The sequence below is a fragment of the Choloepus didactylus genome, chromosome 27 (genome assembly GCF_015220235.1).
Source record: "Choloepus didactylus isolate mChoDid1 chromosome 27, mChoDid1.pri, whole genome shotgun sequence".
Classification (NCBI taxonomy): Eukaryota; Metazoa; Chordata; class Mammalia; order Pilosa; family Megalonychidae; genus Choloepus; species Choloepus didactylus.
The window spans coordinates 17,845,231-17,863,440 of record NC_051333.1 but is presented as its reverse complement, the minus strand read 5'-3'; the positions used below and the strand labels follow the sequence as shown (position 1 = coordinate 17,863,440).

At 36.0% G+C, this 18,210-nt stretch overlaps 1 protein-coding gene across 6 annotated transcripts in view; it reads left to right on the top strand.

The window, feature by feature from the left end:
- Positions 1-17,191, top strand: part of ZNF568 (zinc finger protein 568) — a 47,632-nt gene extending 30,441 nt beyond the window's left edge. For 5 of the 6 annotated variants that reach the window (XM_037820227.1, XM_037820230.1, XM_037820229.1 and 2 more), the window contains 3 exons: positions 1,222-1,348; positions 1,624-1,719; positions 11,071-17,191. In XM_037820227.1, coding sequence (XP_037676155.1) covers positions 1,222-1,348; positions 1,624-1,719; positions 11,071-12,647 — 1,800 coding nt within the window. In that variant the 3' untranslated portion in view covers positions 12,648-17,191. Of the gene's footprint in view, positions 1-1,221; positions 1,349-1,623; positions 1,720-3,210; positions 3,223-11,070 lie in introns of those variants that run through there. The other variant, XM_037820232.1, reaches the window with a different exon arrangement.
- The last annotated feature ends 1,019 nt before the right edge of the window (positions 17,192-18,210 follow it).

The following is an 18,210-nucleotide window of genomic DNA, read 5'->3' as shown; positions in this document are numbered from 1 at the left end:
GGTGGTTAAGATCATGGTCTCTGCAGCCAGACTGCGTGAACTGGAATCCCAGCTCGACACATAGTAGCTTTCTGACCATGGGCAACTTACTCTTCAGCCCCAGCTTCCTCACCTTTAAAATGGATAGTAACAGTAGCTACTTCATAGCCTTATTGGGAAAATTTTAAAAGTTAGTGTATCTCAAGGAATTATGACTGTGCCTGGTATATAATAAGTACTCAGTGGATGTCAGTGATGATATTTTTTATAATAATGGTCTCAACATCATAGAGGTAGCTTCTGAGAAACAATGTGATTCAGCCCTTGTTAATTTCCATTTGTATTTCTCATGTTGTCTCATCTCATTTGTACTATTTCTTGAATAAATTCATACATGTATGAAATATGTGGATGCTTTTCTTTCTTAGTGCCTTTGCAGACAAAGATTTTTCCATATTTTCTTATTTGGATATTGAAGATTTTATATATGGAGAAAGAGTTAGATATCTGTGATCATCACATTCTTTTCCAGAAATTGGTCTTTACCTCTTTGATATTTGTTTCCTAGATTCTCTTACACTGTTCTCATGGTTTTAATTTGAATCCTCTAGTGGTGTATAAAATAAACAAAAGCTTGGATCCATTTCTTTGATGCTTGACTGTTGATTCTGTCTATACCCATTGTGCATGTTCTTTATAACCACTTAACATTCTTTGGCCGTGGATTCATCTCCCTATTTTGGGTTCATGGCTAACAAATTTTCATTTTCTTTCTCCATACTTATAAGTGGACATTTACATCTGGAAGTCCTATAGGAATTTCAAATTTTGCATGTTTAAACTTCCACATCTCTCTTTCCTCTTCCTGCCTTCTTTTTCTTTCATCCCCACACTCTACCATGTTCCTTTTCTCACTAGATTGTACAACCAACTAGCCAGGTTGTTAGTCTTGAGTCATGTCCATCTATCACAGCCCAATATGATTCATTGACCACCATCTCTGTCTTCCTTTGTTATTGATGATGAATTTGTTTGTTCACCCAATAATTAACATACTTTTACAGAGTATTTCTGTTACCTTTTCCCCTGTAGTATAATACAAAAATTAGGTAAATATGAAGACCTGTTATGCAGTTTTCATCACGTCTGACCCCTGAACATTATCTAAATGAGTCCTTATATGTTTTGACTGCATTATCAAATTTTGGTGACTTCAAATTAATTGGGATTGTGTTTTTATAGGGAACAGTGACATTTAAGGATGTGGCTGTGGACCTCACCCAGGAGGAGTGGCAGCAAATGAAACCTGCTCAGAGGAACTTGTATCGGGATGTGATGCTGGAGAACTATAGCAACCTAGTCACAGTGGGTAAGAGTAGCTTTGCCATTTAACACAGAATTCCTTTCCATTTTGGAAATTTGTGAAGACTTTTACTGGCTAGATCATTCTGGCCTCCCCTCGTTTCACAGAACTGTATGTGTTCCAGTTTCCAAGATAACGGCCAGTTAATTTGTGTCATTGTGCTTCCTTGGAAGTTCCTGTATAAGTCCTCAAGCCCCCAGGACTCAGCCCAAGATCTGTGCTGGGGTTTTTTTTTTGTCTCCAGCGTTAACACACATGACCTTTGCCATTTCCCGTAATAGGCTGTCAAGTCACCAAACCAGATGTGATCTTCAAGTTGGAGCAGGAAGAGGAGCCATGGGTGATTGAGGAAGAAATGTTTGGGAAGCACAATCCAGGTAAATAAGTGAAAACTAGGCATTTTTGAATAAGAAAGAACATGACAGTTCTTCAGTGAAGGGTTGATACCATTTCACATTTTCCAAGAAAATTTTCTTAAAGGCCCTTGTCTTCTAGAGTGAAAAATGGTATGAATGCCTTGGATTATTGTGACATTTCCATATTCTATTCTTCCTGTATTGGGGCTATCTTCTTTTTCAAATTGTCGAGGTTAACAGCCCCACTTATCTGATTTCAGGATGCCAATCCTTCCTAATTCATTAATGGCCTTGCTTTCAGGATTATTGTCCCTCTTTATGTTCCTTAGGTACTCTCTCTCCTTTACTTTCTTATGCAATTCAGTGTTTCATGGATGTGTTGTATTTTAAAAACATGTTTGTTGGTTTGACACTTAGATTCCTTTTAATTTCTTTCCTTTTTCCCATTTGAAAAAACTTCAGGGGTGTGTTTTGTAATGGTAATCGTACTTCTCATTGTGCTTCATAACCCTCTCAATCTAATGCAGCTTTAAAAGTTTCTGGCTGGAAATTGGTATCACCTTCCTGATTACTCTCACCTTCCAGCCCTTTAATTTTTGAAAATTATATGTACTTGGTTAAAAAGCATAAATAGTCCAAAGGATTCATTGAAAAGTAGGTCTGCTTCACATCCTTGATATTGAGTCCTTTCCTTTCCCCAGATGTATATATATCTTTTTTCAGAGTTCTCCTGGGCTTTCTTGACTGTTTATTTTATCATATGAACTTTAGACTCAACTGTCTATTTCAAGAGAAAAACCCATTGGAATTTTTCTTGGGATTGTTGTTAGATGTACAAATTAACTTTGGAGATTTGACATCCTTTTAGCATTGAGGCTTTCTGTCCAAGAACATGCTCTGCTTTGTTCAGATCTGTATACTTATGTGTTCTTTGGAAATTCTTTCAAGTTTTCCTTGTAGTGTCTGTATATTTCTTGTTAAGTTTTTACCTAAGTATAAGACAAGTGTAAGAAATCAGTACTATAAGAATTGGAAAGGAAGCTATAAAACCATCTTTATTTACATATGATAAGATTGTTTCCCTGGAAAACGAAAGGTAATTAACTGGAAAAGTGCTACAAACACTAAGAGAATCCAGGGAGGTGACAGGATATAAAATTAAAATCAGTAGCATTCATATATATTGCAACAACCATGTAGAAGATACTAAGGAAGGGAAACCGTTTATAGTCATAACAGTAAAGTACCATTCTGGGCATGAGAACATGACAGTGTACGAAACAAAGTCCCTGTCCTTATGGACCTTCTAACTAGAGTCCCTGAGGTTTTGCATGTAAGACAGTATCTTTTTTTTTAACCTTTGTATTTTCTTCATAGTTGACTGTAAAATTCTCGAGCCATCATTTCTTTCCCAGAGGACTTTGTAGACAGCTTCTGTGAATATTCGTGTACAGGTCTCTGTATGGGCATACATTTCGTTTTCTCTTGGATGGATACCTAGTGATGGAACGGGTGGATCATATGGTAGGTGTATGTTTAACTTCTTATGAAACTGCTAAACTGTCTTCCACAGTGGTTGTACCATTTAGTACCATTTCCCCAGAGACCAGACAATTCTGTACTCTCACCTGGCTTTGAATGTTACTTGGAAGTCTGAAGCTTGATTGTTGCTCCTCATAGGTGACGTGGTTTATTCGCTTGGATGCCCATAGGTTTCTTTTTCTTTAAAGCCCCAGAACTTCATGAGACCATGTCTTAATACGAATCAATTAGTATCAGTTTTTTCTTTCAGCCTGTGGATTCTTGTTTTTTGTTTCTGGTAGCATGATTGTATACGTCTGATGCTGGTTTCTTTTTCAGTTACATTTCTTATCTTTGAATGAGGGTATTTCTTCCTTTTCTTTACAGAAGGATAGTGTTGGAGGTTGTCCACATAGCTCTAAGCTATGTGGAAGTCTGTTATACAGATTTTGTGTTGAGAGTTGTTTTAGCCTTCACTTCTCCTCAGTCGAGAGATTATCATTTGTATGGTTCCTTTAGCACAAAAAGTGTCTCTCCCACCCTCTGACACCAACAGACTGCTTTGTACAAGAACAATAGCTCTTCGCATCTCCTCATTAACCCTGTCCTCTCTATCATTTGGCGGGGCCAGATGTGGTCCATCATGTTTCTACCACCAGTCGCAACACATCTGGACCCCATTGTTGCAAAACAGGACTTGTTGAGTCTTTGATCGGGGCATGCCTCTGTTTTGGAAGACATTTTTCTCTATGGTTTTTGTCTGAGAAGCAGACAGTCACTGTCTAGGTTTCTCCCCTGCCTGGTCCAACCTATCTTTTGTTCTTTCCTCACATACTGGATTTGGAGTTTAGTTCTAGTTTCACCAAAGACTTAATTTCTTTTTCTCATTCTTAGTTTCTCATTCTCCATGTTTGCAGAGAGAGGGCAGAGATGCTTAATTCTACTGTGGTAAGAGGAAGTCCTCTGTGCTACATTTGATCATATGGTTCACTCTTCTTGTAAATCACTTTTCTCACTCCTTTCTAAAGGATTTTGATTTCTCCTGAGTTCCTGTTTGTTTATTTTTTCTTTGTTTATGAAATTACTTTTGCATGACCACTTTTTCTTGGTCCTTATTGAACAAACACCCAAAGCAGTTCTAATTTACATAATGGACTCCTTTTTCTTTTGTGTACTTCCGTGATATGGCTGATCATGCCTTTAAATTTGTATTTCACTTTACTCCATAAATGGCAGCCTTGGAATCTGTATCTTTAATGCCTCACAATTGTGGAAATCTTCACATCTTTACTTTTAATTATGAGTGTTCTACCTATCCAGGTTCTAGCAGTCATTTAACCTTGAGCTCAATTTCTAGCACTTTCAGCCTACATCTATATCTCCCATCTCTGAATAAGCATTCTAGCACTACTTAGAGTGCTTTGGAGTCTGAAATCGTAGACTGTCATATATTTCAACACTTTGATGTTTGAGACTTGAATTTTGAACCAGATGGGAGAAAGTAAGGCTTTATTCTTATAAAATTACTTAATGATTGATGTAAAGCTATGTTTAGAGAGATTTTTGTTGTTTTTACTGGTTTAAAATATGTATCTGCAGATCTTCAAAGGAAATGCAGAAACACCAAGGTTAGAGTTAGAAACACAGGACACAGCCACATGAAATACTGTTGAAATCGTAAATTGCATGCAAAGCATTTGTTTTGTAAATGAGTAGATCAGACAGTGACTACCTTAAGAGTTTTGAGAAGGGCGATAGAAGGAGTAATAACATTAAGAAAGTATTGTCTTTCTTCTTTTCTCTTTTTTAAGAGAGCTTGGTGTTGAAGCTCTTTTTCTAAAAGATCTATAGCTTCTTAAGGCATAAATAATAAGAAAAACGTGACAAAGGATGGATGAATAAAATTAGCATGATACATTTGTGGGATAAGCGTAAAAGCAAGGCCTAATTGGAGGAGATGATTTTAAGGGGTTTTCGTAATGGACGATGGGTTATCCAGTATACTTAGAGATTCTGAACTTTGTCAGCTTTTTTTCCCTCCTTTATATTTAAAAAAAAATTGTTTTGGCAAATGCAGTGTAGTATTTTCTTTTTATTGAAGCTATAGTTTTGCATTTTACATGATGGCAGCAAGGTTACAATGGTTAGTTATAAGCAGAGGTATCATAAGAAAATAGAATATAAAAGTTAAAAAGTGACTAGTTCTCTGAATTTTAAGTTACTCATGTTTGATAGAACTCCAGGGATGTGAAACACCAATGTAGAACTAATGATGTGAAAGACTGTCATCATTTTGGGTGACAGTGTGTCAGCCATGATGAAAGCAGAGAAGCAAAACAACAGGCTGTGATGGTAAGGACAGGTTCAGAGTCTGGAAATGAAGGTAGAATAAAATGATAGTACCTGCTATAAGAGCACTGCAGTAAATCAGATCTTGAGCTAAAATTGCTTGCTTCCTGATTTATTTTACATTTCCATTGGACACATATATGCCTTGTTCTTTAAGCATATATTAGAATGAATTACAATTAGATGATAAGTTGGAGCTCCCTCCAATAGTTATTACCAACAATGGTTTGGGTTTAGTTTGGACAGTCTGAGTTTCAAGTATGCTCATAAAGAAATTATGATTGCAGAATGGACAAAAACTAGATTTATAAGGATGTTCTAGTTTGCTAATGCTGCCAGGATGCAAAACACCAGAAGTGGATTGGCTTTTATAAAAGGGGGTTTATTTGGTTACACAGGTACAGTCTTAAGGCCATAAAGTGTCCAAGGTAGTGAATCAACAATTGGGTACCTTCGCTGGAGGATGGCCAATGGCATCCGGAAAACCTCTGTTAGCTGGGAAGGCACGTGGCTGGCGTCTGCTCCAAGTTCTGGTTTCAAAATGGCTTTCTCCCAGGATGTTCCTCTCTAGGCTGCAGCTTCTCTCCAAAATGTCACTCTCAGTTGCTCTTGGGGCATTTGTCCTCTCTTAGCTTCTCTGGAGCAAAAGTCTGCTTTCAAAGGCCATCTCCAAAATGTCTCTGTAAACTGCAGTTCCTCTCTCAGCTCCTACGCATTCTTCAGAGTGTCCCTCTTGGCTGTAGCAAGCTCGCTCCTTTTGTCTGAGCTTATATAGTGTTCCAGTGAACTAATCAAGGCCCTTGCTGAATGGGCGAGACCACATCTCCATGGAAATTATCCAGTCAGAGTTATCAGCTACAGTTGGGTGGGGTGCATTTTCCTGGAAACAACCTAATCCAAGTGTTCCAACTTAATCTCCACTAATATGTCTGCCCCCACAAGATTGCATCAAAGAACATGGCTTTTTCTGGGGGACATAATAAAACCCCAGTACGAAGGATCATATGACATTTAATCTAAGGAAAGGTATTGAGGACTTGGATTATTACTTGCTTCTCCAAACCTAATGCTACTGTTATTTATTTTTAGCATCATTTCTTTCCTTTTTAATATACATTTTTTATTTTTCTCAAAGAATTTGTGTACCTAGTTTGAAAAGCCAGTAGAAATACAACTTATAGCAGTTCCTCTTCTGACCTCACATTTCACTTCTTTTGGCAGTTATTTTCAACTTATTTAACTATTTATTTTGGTATTGACCTCAATATTTCTAAATAAATATGCTTATACTGCTATTTAAATGTATAGTAGGGAAGTTGTCACACATACACAAAAATAAAGAGAAGAGGATGATAAACCTTCATGTATTCATCATTCAGCTTCAACATTCTCAACTTTTTGCAGTCATGTTTCCTTTCCATCTCTTCTCCTGCAGTTGTTTTGTTGTTTTGCCTTTTCTCTGAATGTTTTACATTTCACCCTTAAATACTACAGTATGTATCCCTAACCACTAAAATTTTTAAAATAATAATAACCACAATATTATCATTCATAATGTGTTTTGATTTGCTACAGCTGCCGAAATGCAATACACCAGAAATGGCTTGGCTTTTGCAATGGGGATTTATTTACAAATTTACAGTTCTAAGGCCATGAAAATGTCCCAATTAAGGCATCAACAAGATGATACCTTCTCTGAAGAAAGGCCACTGACATTCCTCTGTTAGATAGCAAAGCACATGGCTGGCATCTGCTTGTCCTCTGCTCCTGGATTTTGTTTCTTTCAGCTCCTGATTCTAGTGGCCTCCTCTCTGAGCTTCTGTGGATCCTCTCTTAGCTCCTCCAGGGTTTTTCTCTCAGCTCTCTCCTACTGTCTCTGGGTGTTTCTCTCTCTGAGCACTCTGGGCTTTTTCTGTCTTTTATCTTCATAAACGACTCCAGTATAGGATTAAGACCTTCCTTGAATTGGATGAGTCACATCTCAATTAAAACAGCCTAAGAATGGATTAAAGGAACATGGCCTTTTCTGGGATACATACATAATAGCTTCAAACCAGCACAATATGTAACAACATTAATTAATTTCTTACTATCATCTGATACTTAGTTTGGTTCACATTTTCCCGATTGATTCAAGAATGTCTCTTTATGATTGGTTTATTTGAATCAGGATTCAAACAAGATCCACACATTGTATTTGACTGATATGTCTCAGGTCTCTCTTAATCTGTGAGAGTTCTGTCTCTTCCCATTCTGTTATTTATGAAAAAACCCAAGTCATTTGTACTCTAGAACAAGCATGAACAAGGTTTTTCTTTCAAGGGATAAATAGTATACAGGCTTTGCAGGCCACAAAAGGTCTCTGTCACATATTCTTCTGTCCTTTTTTTTTTTTTTCTAACAACTTTTGAACAATTCTTAGCTTGTAGTCCATATAAAATCTGGCCACGGCTGTAGTTTGCCTATCCTTTCTTTAAAATGTCCCGTATTTTTTGTTTGGCAATTTGCTTCGTCCTGATACTGTTCAACGTAGTCCTCTATCCCATTTTTCTGTAATCCGGTTTTACTAGATTCAAGTTTGACTCTTTGGCAATACCTTATAAGTGTGCTGTGTACATATTTTTGCATATCACATGCTTGTTTATCTACCTCTTAGAGATATTAAGATTAATCAGTAGATTCAGATGTTCTCAGCCTTATCCATCTTTTAAAGATCTCCATTAATCTTTCACTTAAGGATTTTAGCAACCATTGATGATAATTGCCTAGATCCATTATTTTATTAGGAGTTCCTTCTGCTTTTATTAGCAGAAATTATCCCATAAATAAGAATGTTTCATCAACTATTTGATTACTCTGAAGTAGATTTTATACAGGACAGCATTCTTTCCTATTAAAATCTTTCAAGTAATGATTGATGCCCTAGCCGTTTCCACATCACTAAGTTAAGTCATTATAGATCCATGTTTATACAACTTGAACATCAAAATAATAAAAATATACATATATACTTTCCATAGATATTATTTATTTTGATAGTCAAATCGTCTCTTCTTTGGCCAGAGGATTCTTGGCTAATCTTGTAAATTTCTTGCTTCAGGTGTGGAAATAGCCATTTTTTTTCAAAAGTCCCTGCATTTGTTAATGGTTATATTTAGAAGTCACAAACTGGGCACTAGGGTTGCTCATTAATACTAGTTTGTCGTTGCTTCCAGAGCTTTTAAGCAGATAAGAGTTAGTAACATGTATTTTTAGGAAGAACTCATGAGTTTATACTGACTTTTCCAATTCAGATTAAAGAATATGGGGTTTTTCTTTTTTTTTTCCCCCTAAACTTTTTATTTTGCAATAATTTCAAACTTACAGGACTGTTGCACAAATAATACAAAGCCCATGCAGAGAACTCCAACATACCTCCCATCCATCCCCAAATACCCACATGCACCAGTTTGAATATTTTGCCATAGTTTCTATATCATTCTGTCTATCCATCTAACTATCTGTCTGTCAATCTACTTATGCATTAGTTTTCTAAACATTTAAGAGTAGGCTGTATACATCATGTTCCTTGAACATACAATACTTCCATTGTCTTAAATTTTTTTAAATTTATATTTGTTTCCCTTATCTTTTATGCTGAAAATCTTGTCTCCTAGGAACATTACATATTTATTTGCTGAATCCATAAATATTTCTGAAATGTCATCATTTTTGACATTTTGGACATTCTTTGTTGAGTGTGGGGTCTGTCCTATGTATTGTAGGATGTTTAGCAACATTCCTGCCTCTATCCACTAGATGCCAATAACACTGCCTCCCTCCCTCATTGTGACAATCAAAAATGTCTTCAGACCTTCTAGGCATTGCCAAATATCCCTTGGAGGGCAAAACTGATTTGTCTCTCTTTTCTCTATTCTCCCTCCCTCCCTCCCTCTCTCTCTCTCTCTCTCTCTCTAAGATTAATACCGGTATTGCTCAATATAGTTTGAGATTTCTTTGTGAGTTTTGTTTCCTCCCTTAGGATATATTCTACTAGGAATATACAGTCAAATACTGTATTTTAAAGTCACTTGAAATAATTCGTGTCTGTGATTATGGCAGTAACTTGATATATAGTTTTTTCAAAATATAGAGATTGCTTTAGCTTCTTATTTCTTCTTTTTTTAATTCTATTTTTTTAAATTGAAAAGCATTTACATGATTGTAAAATCAAGACTATAAAACAGCATAATGGGGAGCTTCTGGACCAAAGAGCACCAAGACACTGAAGTGGCTTGGGGCTCTATAAGTGCAAAATTTTATCTTATTAATATTAAAGATGTTGGACACTGTTTTGCAGGGTATGCAAAGCAGGCCAGCTGCAAATGGCTTTAAAAATTGATTATATTTGTCTATTTTGAAAACAGTTAGATGTGTAAGAATTTGTATTGGGTGTCGGTGGGCTTTTTTAAGAGACCCAACCCACTTTGAAGAAGTAAGCAATACATAGGGTCACTATACAAAGGCCATCTTTGACTTATTTATATAGTTACCAGGAGATACCACTACAAAACTCTGGGCTCCAGAACCACTTCTGTTGTAATGTCATAAACATAATAGATGCCTCATACACAGTCTCTTTCCTCTCTTCAGTCCGTTTTTAATTGAAATGTTATATGAGTGCATCTTATGTGGCAAATCTAAATCATATCCAGATACCTACATGCAAGTATGTTTAGGAAATTTAGGTTTTAGCTGTCTTAGCCACTGCAGGATGGAAAAACAAAGAAGAAGGTTGGAAAAGATGTTACCAAAGTGGATCCACAATATCTGGCTCATGGAGTCTTAACTGTTTCATAGACTTGAAATTGATCTCTTCTTTTCAGTCTCATTCTTACCCTGTCTTTTGAGTGTCTGAATCTTTCCACTGTCTGGCCAAATCACTTTGTTGCTTATTGGCATTTTCATTTCAGGGTGCTTTTGCTTAACTTCTTAGCTCTGCCATCAGTTAAGATGTTCATCTTCCAGTATTTTGTTGAAATCCTTATTTTCCCTTGTTTATACTTGTTTTCTTTGTCTTATGGGTTTTACCCTTTGTTCTTTTACTGTCATTTTAATGAAATTTTAGGAAGAAAGGGAAAGAAGCATAATCTACTCTGTTTTACCACAAGTGTTAATTTTATTCTCTAGTCATTTGACTTCCTATTCAGTCATTTATGTGTTTGTTCACTCATCTTAATTATTCTGCCCATGTTGCTGATTTCTGCAGTGTGCAGGGACACTAAAAAGCAATCAAAGCTCCTCGGGCCTACAAATGTCAGTTTTCTCTCCATAATATTTTCTATGGGAATTGCCTTATCAATCCTTAGAAACTAGGGACATTTGCACATTGGATTTTGCTCATATTGGGAGATTAGGGCCAACATTAAAGATTTAACTCTACATTAACAAATTTCTGAAATGTTATTAATAATACAGTAGTAGAAAAATTGACAAGTAATAATTTTTGGTCCTCCATTTTAGAAGTTTGGGAAGTTGATGAACAAATCAAGAAGAAACAGGAAACACTTGTGAGGAAAAAAGTCACATCCATCTCCAAGAAAACTCTGATTAAGGAAAAAGTCAGTGAATGTAAAAAAGTTACACAAGTATTTCCTCTTAGGTCAGACATCCTTACTTCTAGACAGAGCTTCTATGAATATGATAAGGGTGTGAAACATAATTTAGACTTTCTTAGTAATGAGAAAGGCTCTATAAGAGAGAAAAATTATGTATATAATGAGTATGGGAAACCATTTTACCATTGCTCATCCCATGTTGTAATTCCTTTTAAGTGTAAACAGTGTGGACAAGAGTTCAGTCATAAATTTGACCTCATCAGACATGAAAGAGTTCATGCTGGAGAGAAGCCCTATGATTGTAAGGAATGTGGAAAAGCCTTCAGCAGAAAGGAAAATCTAATTACACATCAGAAAATTCATACTGGGGAAAAACCTTATAAGTGTAATGAATGTGGAAAGGCTTTCATTCAGATGTCGAATCTTATTAGACACCAGAGAATTCATACTGGGGAGAAACCTTATGCATGTAAAGATTGTTGGAAAGCCTTCAGTCAGAAATCAAATCTCATTGAACATGAGAGAATTCATACTGGAGAAAAGCCCTATGAATGTAAGGAATGTGGGAAATCCTTCAGCCAGAAGCAAAACCTTATTGAGCATGAGAAAATTCATACGGGGGAGAAACCTTATGCATGTAATGAATGTGGTAGAGCTTTCTCTCGAATGTCGTCTGTTACTCTGCACATGAGAAGTCACACAGGAGAGAAACCCTATAAATGTAATAAATGTGGAAAAGCCTTTTCTCAATGCTCAGTTTTTATTATACATATGAGAAGTCATACAGGTGAGAAGCCCTATGTATGCAGTGAGTGTGGGAAAGCATTCTCTCAAAGTTCATCCCTCACTGTACATATGAGAAATCATACAGCTGAGAAACCTTATGAATGTAATGAATGTGGAAAAGCCTTCAGTCGGAAAGAAAATCTCATTACGCACCAGAAAATTCATACTGGAGAGAAACCTTATGAATGTAATGAATGTGGGAAAGCATTTATTCAGATGTCAAACCTCATCCGACACCAGAGAATTCATACAGGCGAAAAGCCCTATGCATGTGCAGTATGTGGAAAAGCCTTTAGTCAGAAATCAAATCTCACTGAACATGAGAAAATTCATACCGGAGAGAAACCCTATCATTGTAATCAGTGTGGAAAAGCTTTCAGTCAGAGACAAAATCTCCTTGAGCATGAGAAAATTCATACTGGAGAGAAACCATTTAAATGTAACGACTGTGGTAAAGCCTTCTCTCGAATCTCATCCCTTACTCTTCATGTGAGAAGTCATACGGGAGAGAAACCCTATGAATGTAATAAATGTGGAAAAGCCTTCTCTCAGTGCTCTTTACTTATTATACATATGAGAAGTCATACTGGCGAGAAACCCTTTGAATGTAATGAATGTGGGAAAGCATTCTCTCAAAGAGCATCCCTTTCTATACATAAGAGAGGTCATACAGGTGAGAAACGCCTGGTGTGCTAAATGAGAGAAGGAAGAAAGTCTTCTCTTAAATTCAACCCATGTTCTACTTAACTTTTAAAATATCTTGTGAATTCTCCTGAAATTAATCTACAGACTTAATGCAGTTCCAAACAAAATGTGACAAGAATTTTCTAGGATCTTTACAAAATGATTCTAAAATTCATGTGAAATAGAAGTCTGTGGATTGCTGAGACAATTTTAAACAAGAACAGGGAGAAGACACCCTCATACTATATAATACACATGAAGTCATAGTCATTAAAAAAGTGTGGTATTAGTGCATTAAATAGATAAACAGGTTTTATAGAGTGTCTAGAAATAGACCACAGAATAAATGTGAACTTGGTATATGTTAGACAACATAAGTCAGTAGGGAAATGATGGCCTAGTCAATAAAAATTGTTGGAGTATTTGACTCTCCATATTGGGTGAAATAAATTAAAATTACATATAACCTTACAAAGTTTAAGGAAACATAATTCCCAAGGATCTGAACACTGGAATGTGAAAAGCCAAACCCTGAAACTTTTGGGAGAAAATACAGGATACTGTCTTTATGACCTTGAGGTCTGGGAAGCATTTTTTTAAAAGACATCAAGACCCTGTAATTCCACTTCTAGAACTCACAAATATGCATTATAAAATATATATACATATATATGTGTATGTATGTATATATTGAAAACAACTATTCATCAGTTGGGTAATGGATGAACAAAATATGGTGTAGTCAAATGATAAAATGCTATAGAGCAGTTGAAAACAATGAAGTAGAACCATATTTTTTAACATGGATAGTTATTTGAAACAATATTGAGTTGAAAAAATCAAGATACAGATGATACATATTGTATAATGCCATTCTTGTAATTTGGAATGAAAACATTCACAAATAACAAAAGTCTGTTTTTATTATTGATACATGTATGTATGTAAAACTATTTTATGTGGACTAAAAAGATCCATACCAAATTGTTGATAGTGGTTGTGTCTGGCAGGAAATTGGGATTGGGGATGTTGATACTTTAATTTAGCTTTATTTGTAATTCTTTATGCCTTAAAAAGAAAAAAAAACTCTGGTAGCATTTAAAATAAATCTTAAAAATTAATGGATGTGAAATGGTAATGTGGGTGTCTTAATAGTGTTTTTCTATTTACTTCTCAGAATTAAAGGGCCATGGGGAAGCCTTTGTTTATAGAAAAAATATTATAATAGATGCATATGCCCTATCAGATGCTAAACTATTTCATCAAAGATATTTCCAGAAAATCAGTAATTAAAACTGATAGTCCTATTATAATATGAATTTAACATATTTTATCTGTTCTGTAATGCTTTTTTTTTTACATTTTAACATTTCTGAAATTGGGAGTCATAGTTCAACCAACAGTGTCTTAGATTCAAGTAAATATATAATAACTTAAAATTTTGAAAATGAGACGACAGTGTAACAAATCAAATACATTGTCATTTATTGTTTCATGACATCATAGTATACCACTCATGGTCCCTATCCTCTGAGTATGTCTAGCATTATTTGACAAGATTTTCTGGGCTCCTAGTTAACTAATGAATAATATGTGCTGAGTCATGGAGAGAATATGTTTTTAAGAGAAATTGACTCTGGGATATTAGTTTTCTTGCCCTGTAAGTTTCCATGTGGCCAGCTGTAGGCATTAATTTTATTGTTAATTATTAAAATATTTTGTAATAATAAGAAAGTCTTTTTATTTCTTTGAGGCAGCCATAAGCAATTGTATAAATAAAATTGCTTCATTCTTACCCTAACAAAAATTTTCATCCTTCCACAAGCCCTTGACTTATATAGCCTCTCTAATTTTGTTTGCAAATGGTGGAGAGATATGGTCTCAGATTCTGGGCATTAACCTTTGAGTTCTGGGCAACATCTTTAAGAGTTCTTTTAAGTGATTTTATAGTATCTCTAAAAGTGTCTCATTCTTTGTAACAGTGCATGAACCAACTCTTACTATGGATACTTTTTTATTATGTCATCTCTAAAATATGATTTAAAGAAAGTCACAATGCCTTTTTTAAAGGAGATTGGGATTGGGGGTGTTGATCAAAAAGGGTCTTTGGCTTTTATGTTTGAACATCATCTGAATTTGTTTGAAAACCTGATTTCACAAAATTAAATCTTTCCTGTTTGTTCAAACTGAAGTTGTGAAGCGCAATCATGACTATATTGATATTTGACTTTTATTAGCTATTCTAAAAGATTTACAGTGACTTAGGACTTCTCAGCTGGGGCTGATTTTTTATGAAAACAAGAATTTACCAAAATTTAAATAACTAAATGAGTATTCTCATTTAATAGTCTGTTCTTTAGACGGTTATATGCTAAATCCAGTTTGGAAGCAAACTTAATACTTGTAGACGTCTTTTTTTAAAAGATAGTTTTCAAAGTTCATGTGTTATCCACACAAGAAAACCTGTGTATTTTCAGTTGCAAGACATTGTTTTTGTCTAAACTGTCATTTTATTTCTGATTTTCTTCTTCGTGTTTATTTGAAGATAACTTTATATACCTTAATTCTTCTGCCCCTTTCTTTACATGGCTTTGAAGTCACTAAAGCAATTTAATGTTTCACTTAAGGTCCATAAGGACCACTTTAGGTGCCTCTTTTCGCTATTAAGAGAGGCTGTGCTTATCAGGTGAGGTAAAGTGCTTGCGGGTTAGCCTGAGCCTGAAGTATAGGAAGGATGTTTTATTAACCTATGTCAGCAAGTGGATGATCTGGGTTCTTTGAATTCCTTTGTTTTGGGTATTTTTTTCCCTATCCTAAAGGGTTTAAATAATAAGATAAGTGACTGAGATAACATCTGAAATATGATTAATTAAATCATGGTAATCCCTGATTACCTGGATACACATGAACTGCTGTCTGTCAAGTTTCTATTCTAGATTGTATTATTTTTTTAACTTCATAATGTCCATTACCTGGAAATCGCCTTAGCACACATGAAATAAAAAATATTAATAGCAACTTGGACTAGAGAATACAGCAGTAGAAATTGGTAGATTTGAGATGTATTTTGGGGGTGAATGAATAGAACACACTGATATGAAAGAGGAGGTAAAAAGAGATAAAAGCTAACTTCTGTATTTTAGGGGGAGCCACTGACTGTATGGTGGACCACTGGCTAATAATGCATCAGGTCAGGGAGGAGCATTTGGGGGTGAATATCAGGGAATGGAATCAAGTTCTGTTTTGGACATTCTTTTTCTTTGTGTTTCCTAGAAACAGACTTTGAGATGAGGATTCACATGCAAAAGTTTTATTAAGGAAGTGCTTCCAAAAGGACAGAAAGGGCAGGGAGGAAGAAGATCATGAATGAGGAATGTTAGGCTATGATCTTAGACCTAGTCCTACCATGGGTCATTTCAGCCTGATCGCTAGAGAACTCTGGAGTAGAAGTGCAAAGTTGGGAATAATTCATGACACCACCTCTCATTTCTGACACCTATTTGCAAGTTTGGGGGTACCAAGACCATGTTCACTTCTGACATTAATTGTAACTTCAGGGTTCCTCATGATCACCTTCAGGTTCGATAATTCACTTGAACGACTCACACAACTTCCTAAAAGATGTTATACTCATTTTATTGAGTAAAACAGTGAAAGGATACAGATTAAAATCAGCCAATGAAAACTAAGCATGGGGCTGAGTCCAGGAAAGTTCCAAGCATGGAGCTTCCAGTTGTCCCACTGGAGTCTTGGACACACTACTTTTCTAGGAAACAATGTGTGACAATGCAGAGTGCTGTATTGACGTCCAGTTTCTGTTGGGGCTTCATTATGTAGGCATGGTTAATTTATCATGTGGGTAATATCAGTCTCTAGCCCCTCTAGAGGTCAAGCTGATACTATATGATCCAAAGGCCCACTCTAAATCATATTGTTAGACTATCTGATGTGGCCCAAGGCCCCCAGGCAAGCAAAGACCCTTCTATTAGTCATGACATGAGGGCTTAGAGGTTCCCTACTAGAAGTCAAGGGTAAAGGCCAGCTCTCTCTTTGGGCAAGGTTAAATTCTTTATTACACAGTAAGTAATGCCTCAGAGTTGTCAGATACCCCCTGCAGGTCTGAGGCACTGATGCTGCCAACTACTGGGCATCTTGATTGCTGACAACTCATAGCTAAGTTCCTCTGCAGTCGCTCTCAGATGAAGGGAACTGCCTGCCCCAGGTTACACTGCCTCCCTAAGGGCAGCCTAGTCCCCCTTTGCCTCAACTTACGATAACTCCAAAAAGCCATCCCAGCTCTATAACTACCCAAGGGATTGCAGCTACATCAGAGTTCAACTTCTTCCACCCTGTTCTGTTTCCCTCATTTATTGACAGGTAATATTCCCAAGAGCTCTCCCCCAGTCAGCTACCTGACCACAAATCTCCATTTTAGATTCTGTTTCCCTGAGAACCTGATGCAAGAAAATGGGAATTTTGCAACAGCAATCTCAGAGAAAATTTTTTAGTGTTTTTAATTCATTAAAAAAATAGTAAACTCATTACATGTTAACATATCTTTTATGAAAAATAACTTTCTCAAGACAAAAATATTTAGTGAAAACAGTGACATTGTTGTACAATTTTGCAAATCCCTTTATAGTCTAGCTTAATAGATGACAGCTAGGTTCTTATATCTGCCTCTGCTTTCAGTCTGTAGTAGTGTCACATGTTACGTGGGCTCTGAGAAACTCATGTACCCTCATAAGAGAATGAGAGGGACAAAGGAAAAGTCTTAGAATTTGCAAAAATTGTTTTGACTTCAGGGATCCTCGGGGATTCTCAGACTACTCTTTATGCACTGCTGTTTGACATCTGGCCTGATCTCTTGAAAAACTCAGTGTCATGGACTAAAGAGGTAGGTGGGGGGTGGGTGTGGGTGAACTTGCTATTAATAATATAAGTGGTGCCAGAGGGAGGGTTGAAAAAGCAAGAAGGATTGGTGGACAAAGAAAATGTTAAATATTTGAGTAAATATAAAGAAATATTGACAATGGAAAAGAATAGCAGAATTGTCTTAAAGGGGTTAAAAAAATAGTGGAAGACAGTGGCGTATAATTAAGGGGGTTACTATAGGTTTAATTGAAAGTATTTCAAGTCCCATTATTGTTAAAGATAAGGCCAATGTTTTAAGATACAAATTAATTGCATGTAGCAGGGACCCAAAATAACAGTGCTCTAAAATAAAATGGAAACTGATTCTATCCTCCCATTTATTTGTCAGCAGTTAGACAGTCCAGGACTGATGTTTCCTCTTTTTCTCTGCACACCCCAAATCACTGTGTGGAGGAAAAGACAAAGAGGCACATCAGTTTACTTTAAGGACGGCTATCTAAAGTTACACACATTACCTTCCTTCACATCCCACTGGCTAAAATCCAATAACATGACCAGATGTAACTGCAGAATCAGCTGGGAAATACAGTTTTTTAACCAGATAACCATGAGCCCCTGTAAAATTTATAGGTTTCTCAGGCTAAAATTGCTATACCATATATATATGTATATAAAATTACTGTAAAGTCATATAAAATAA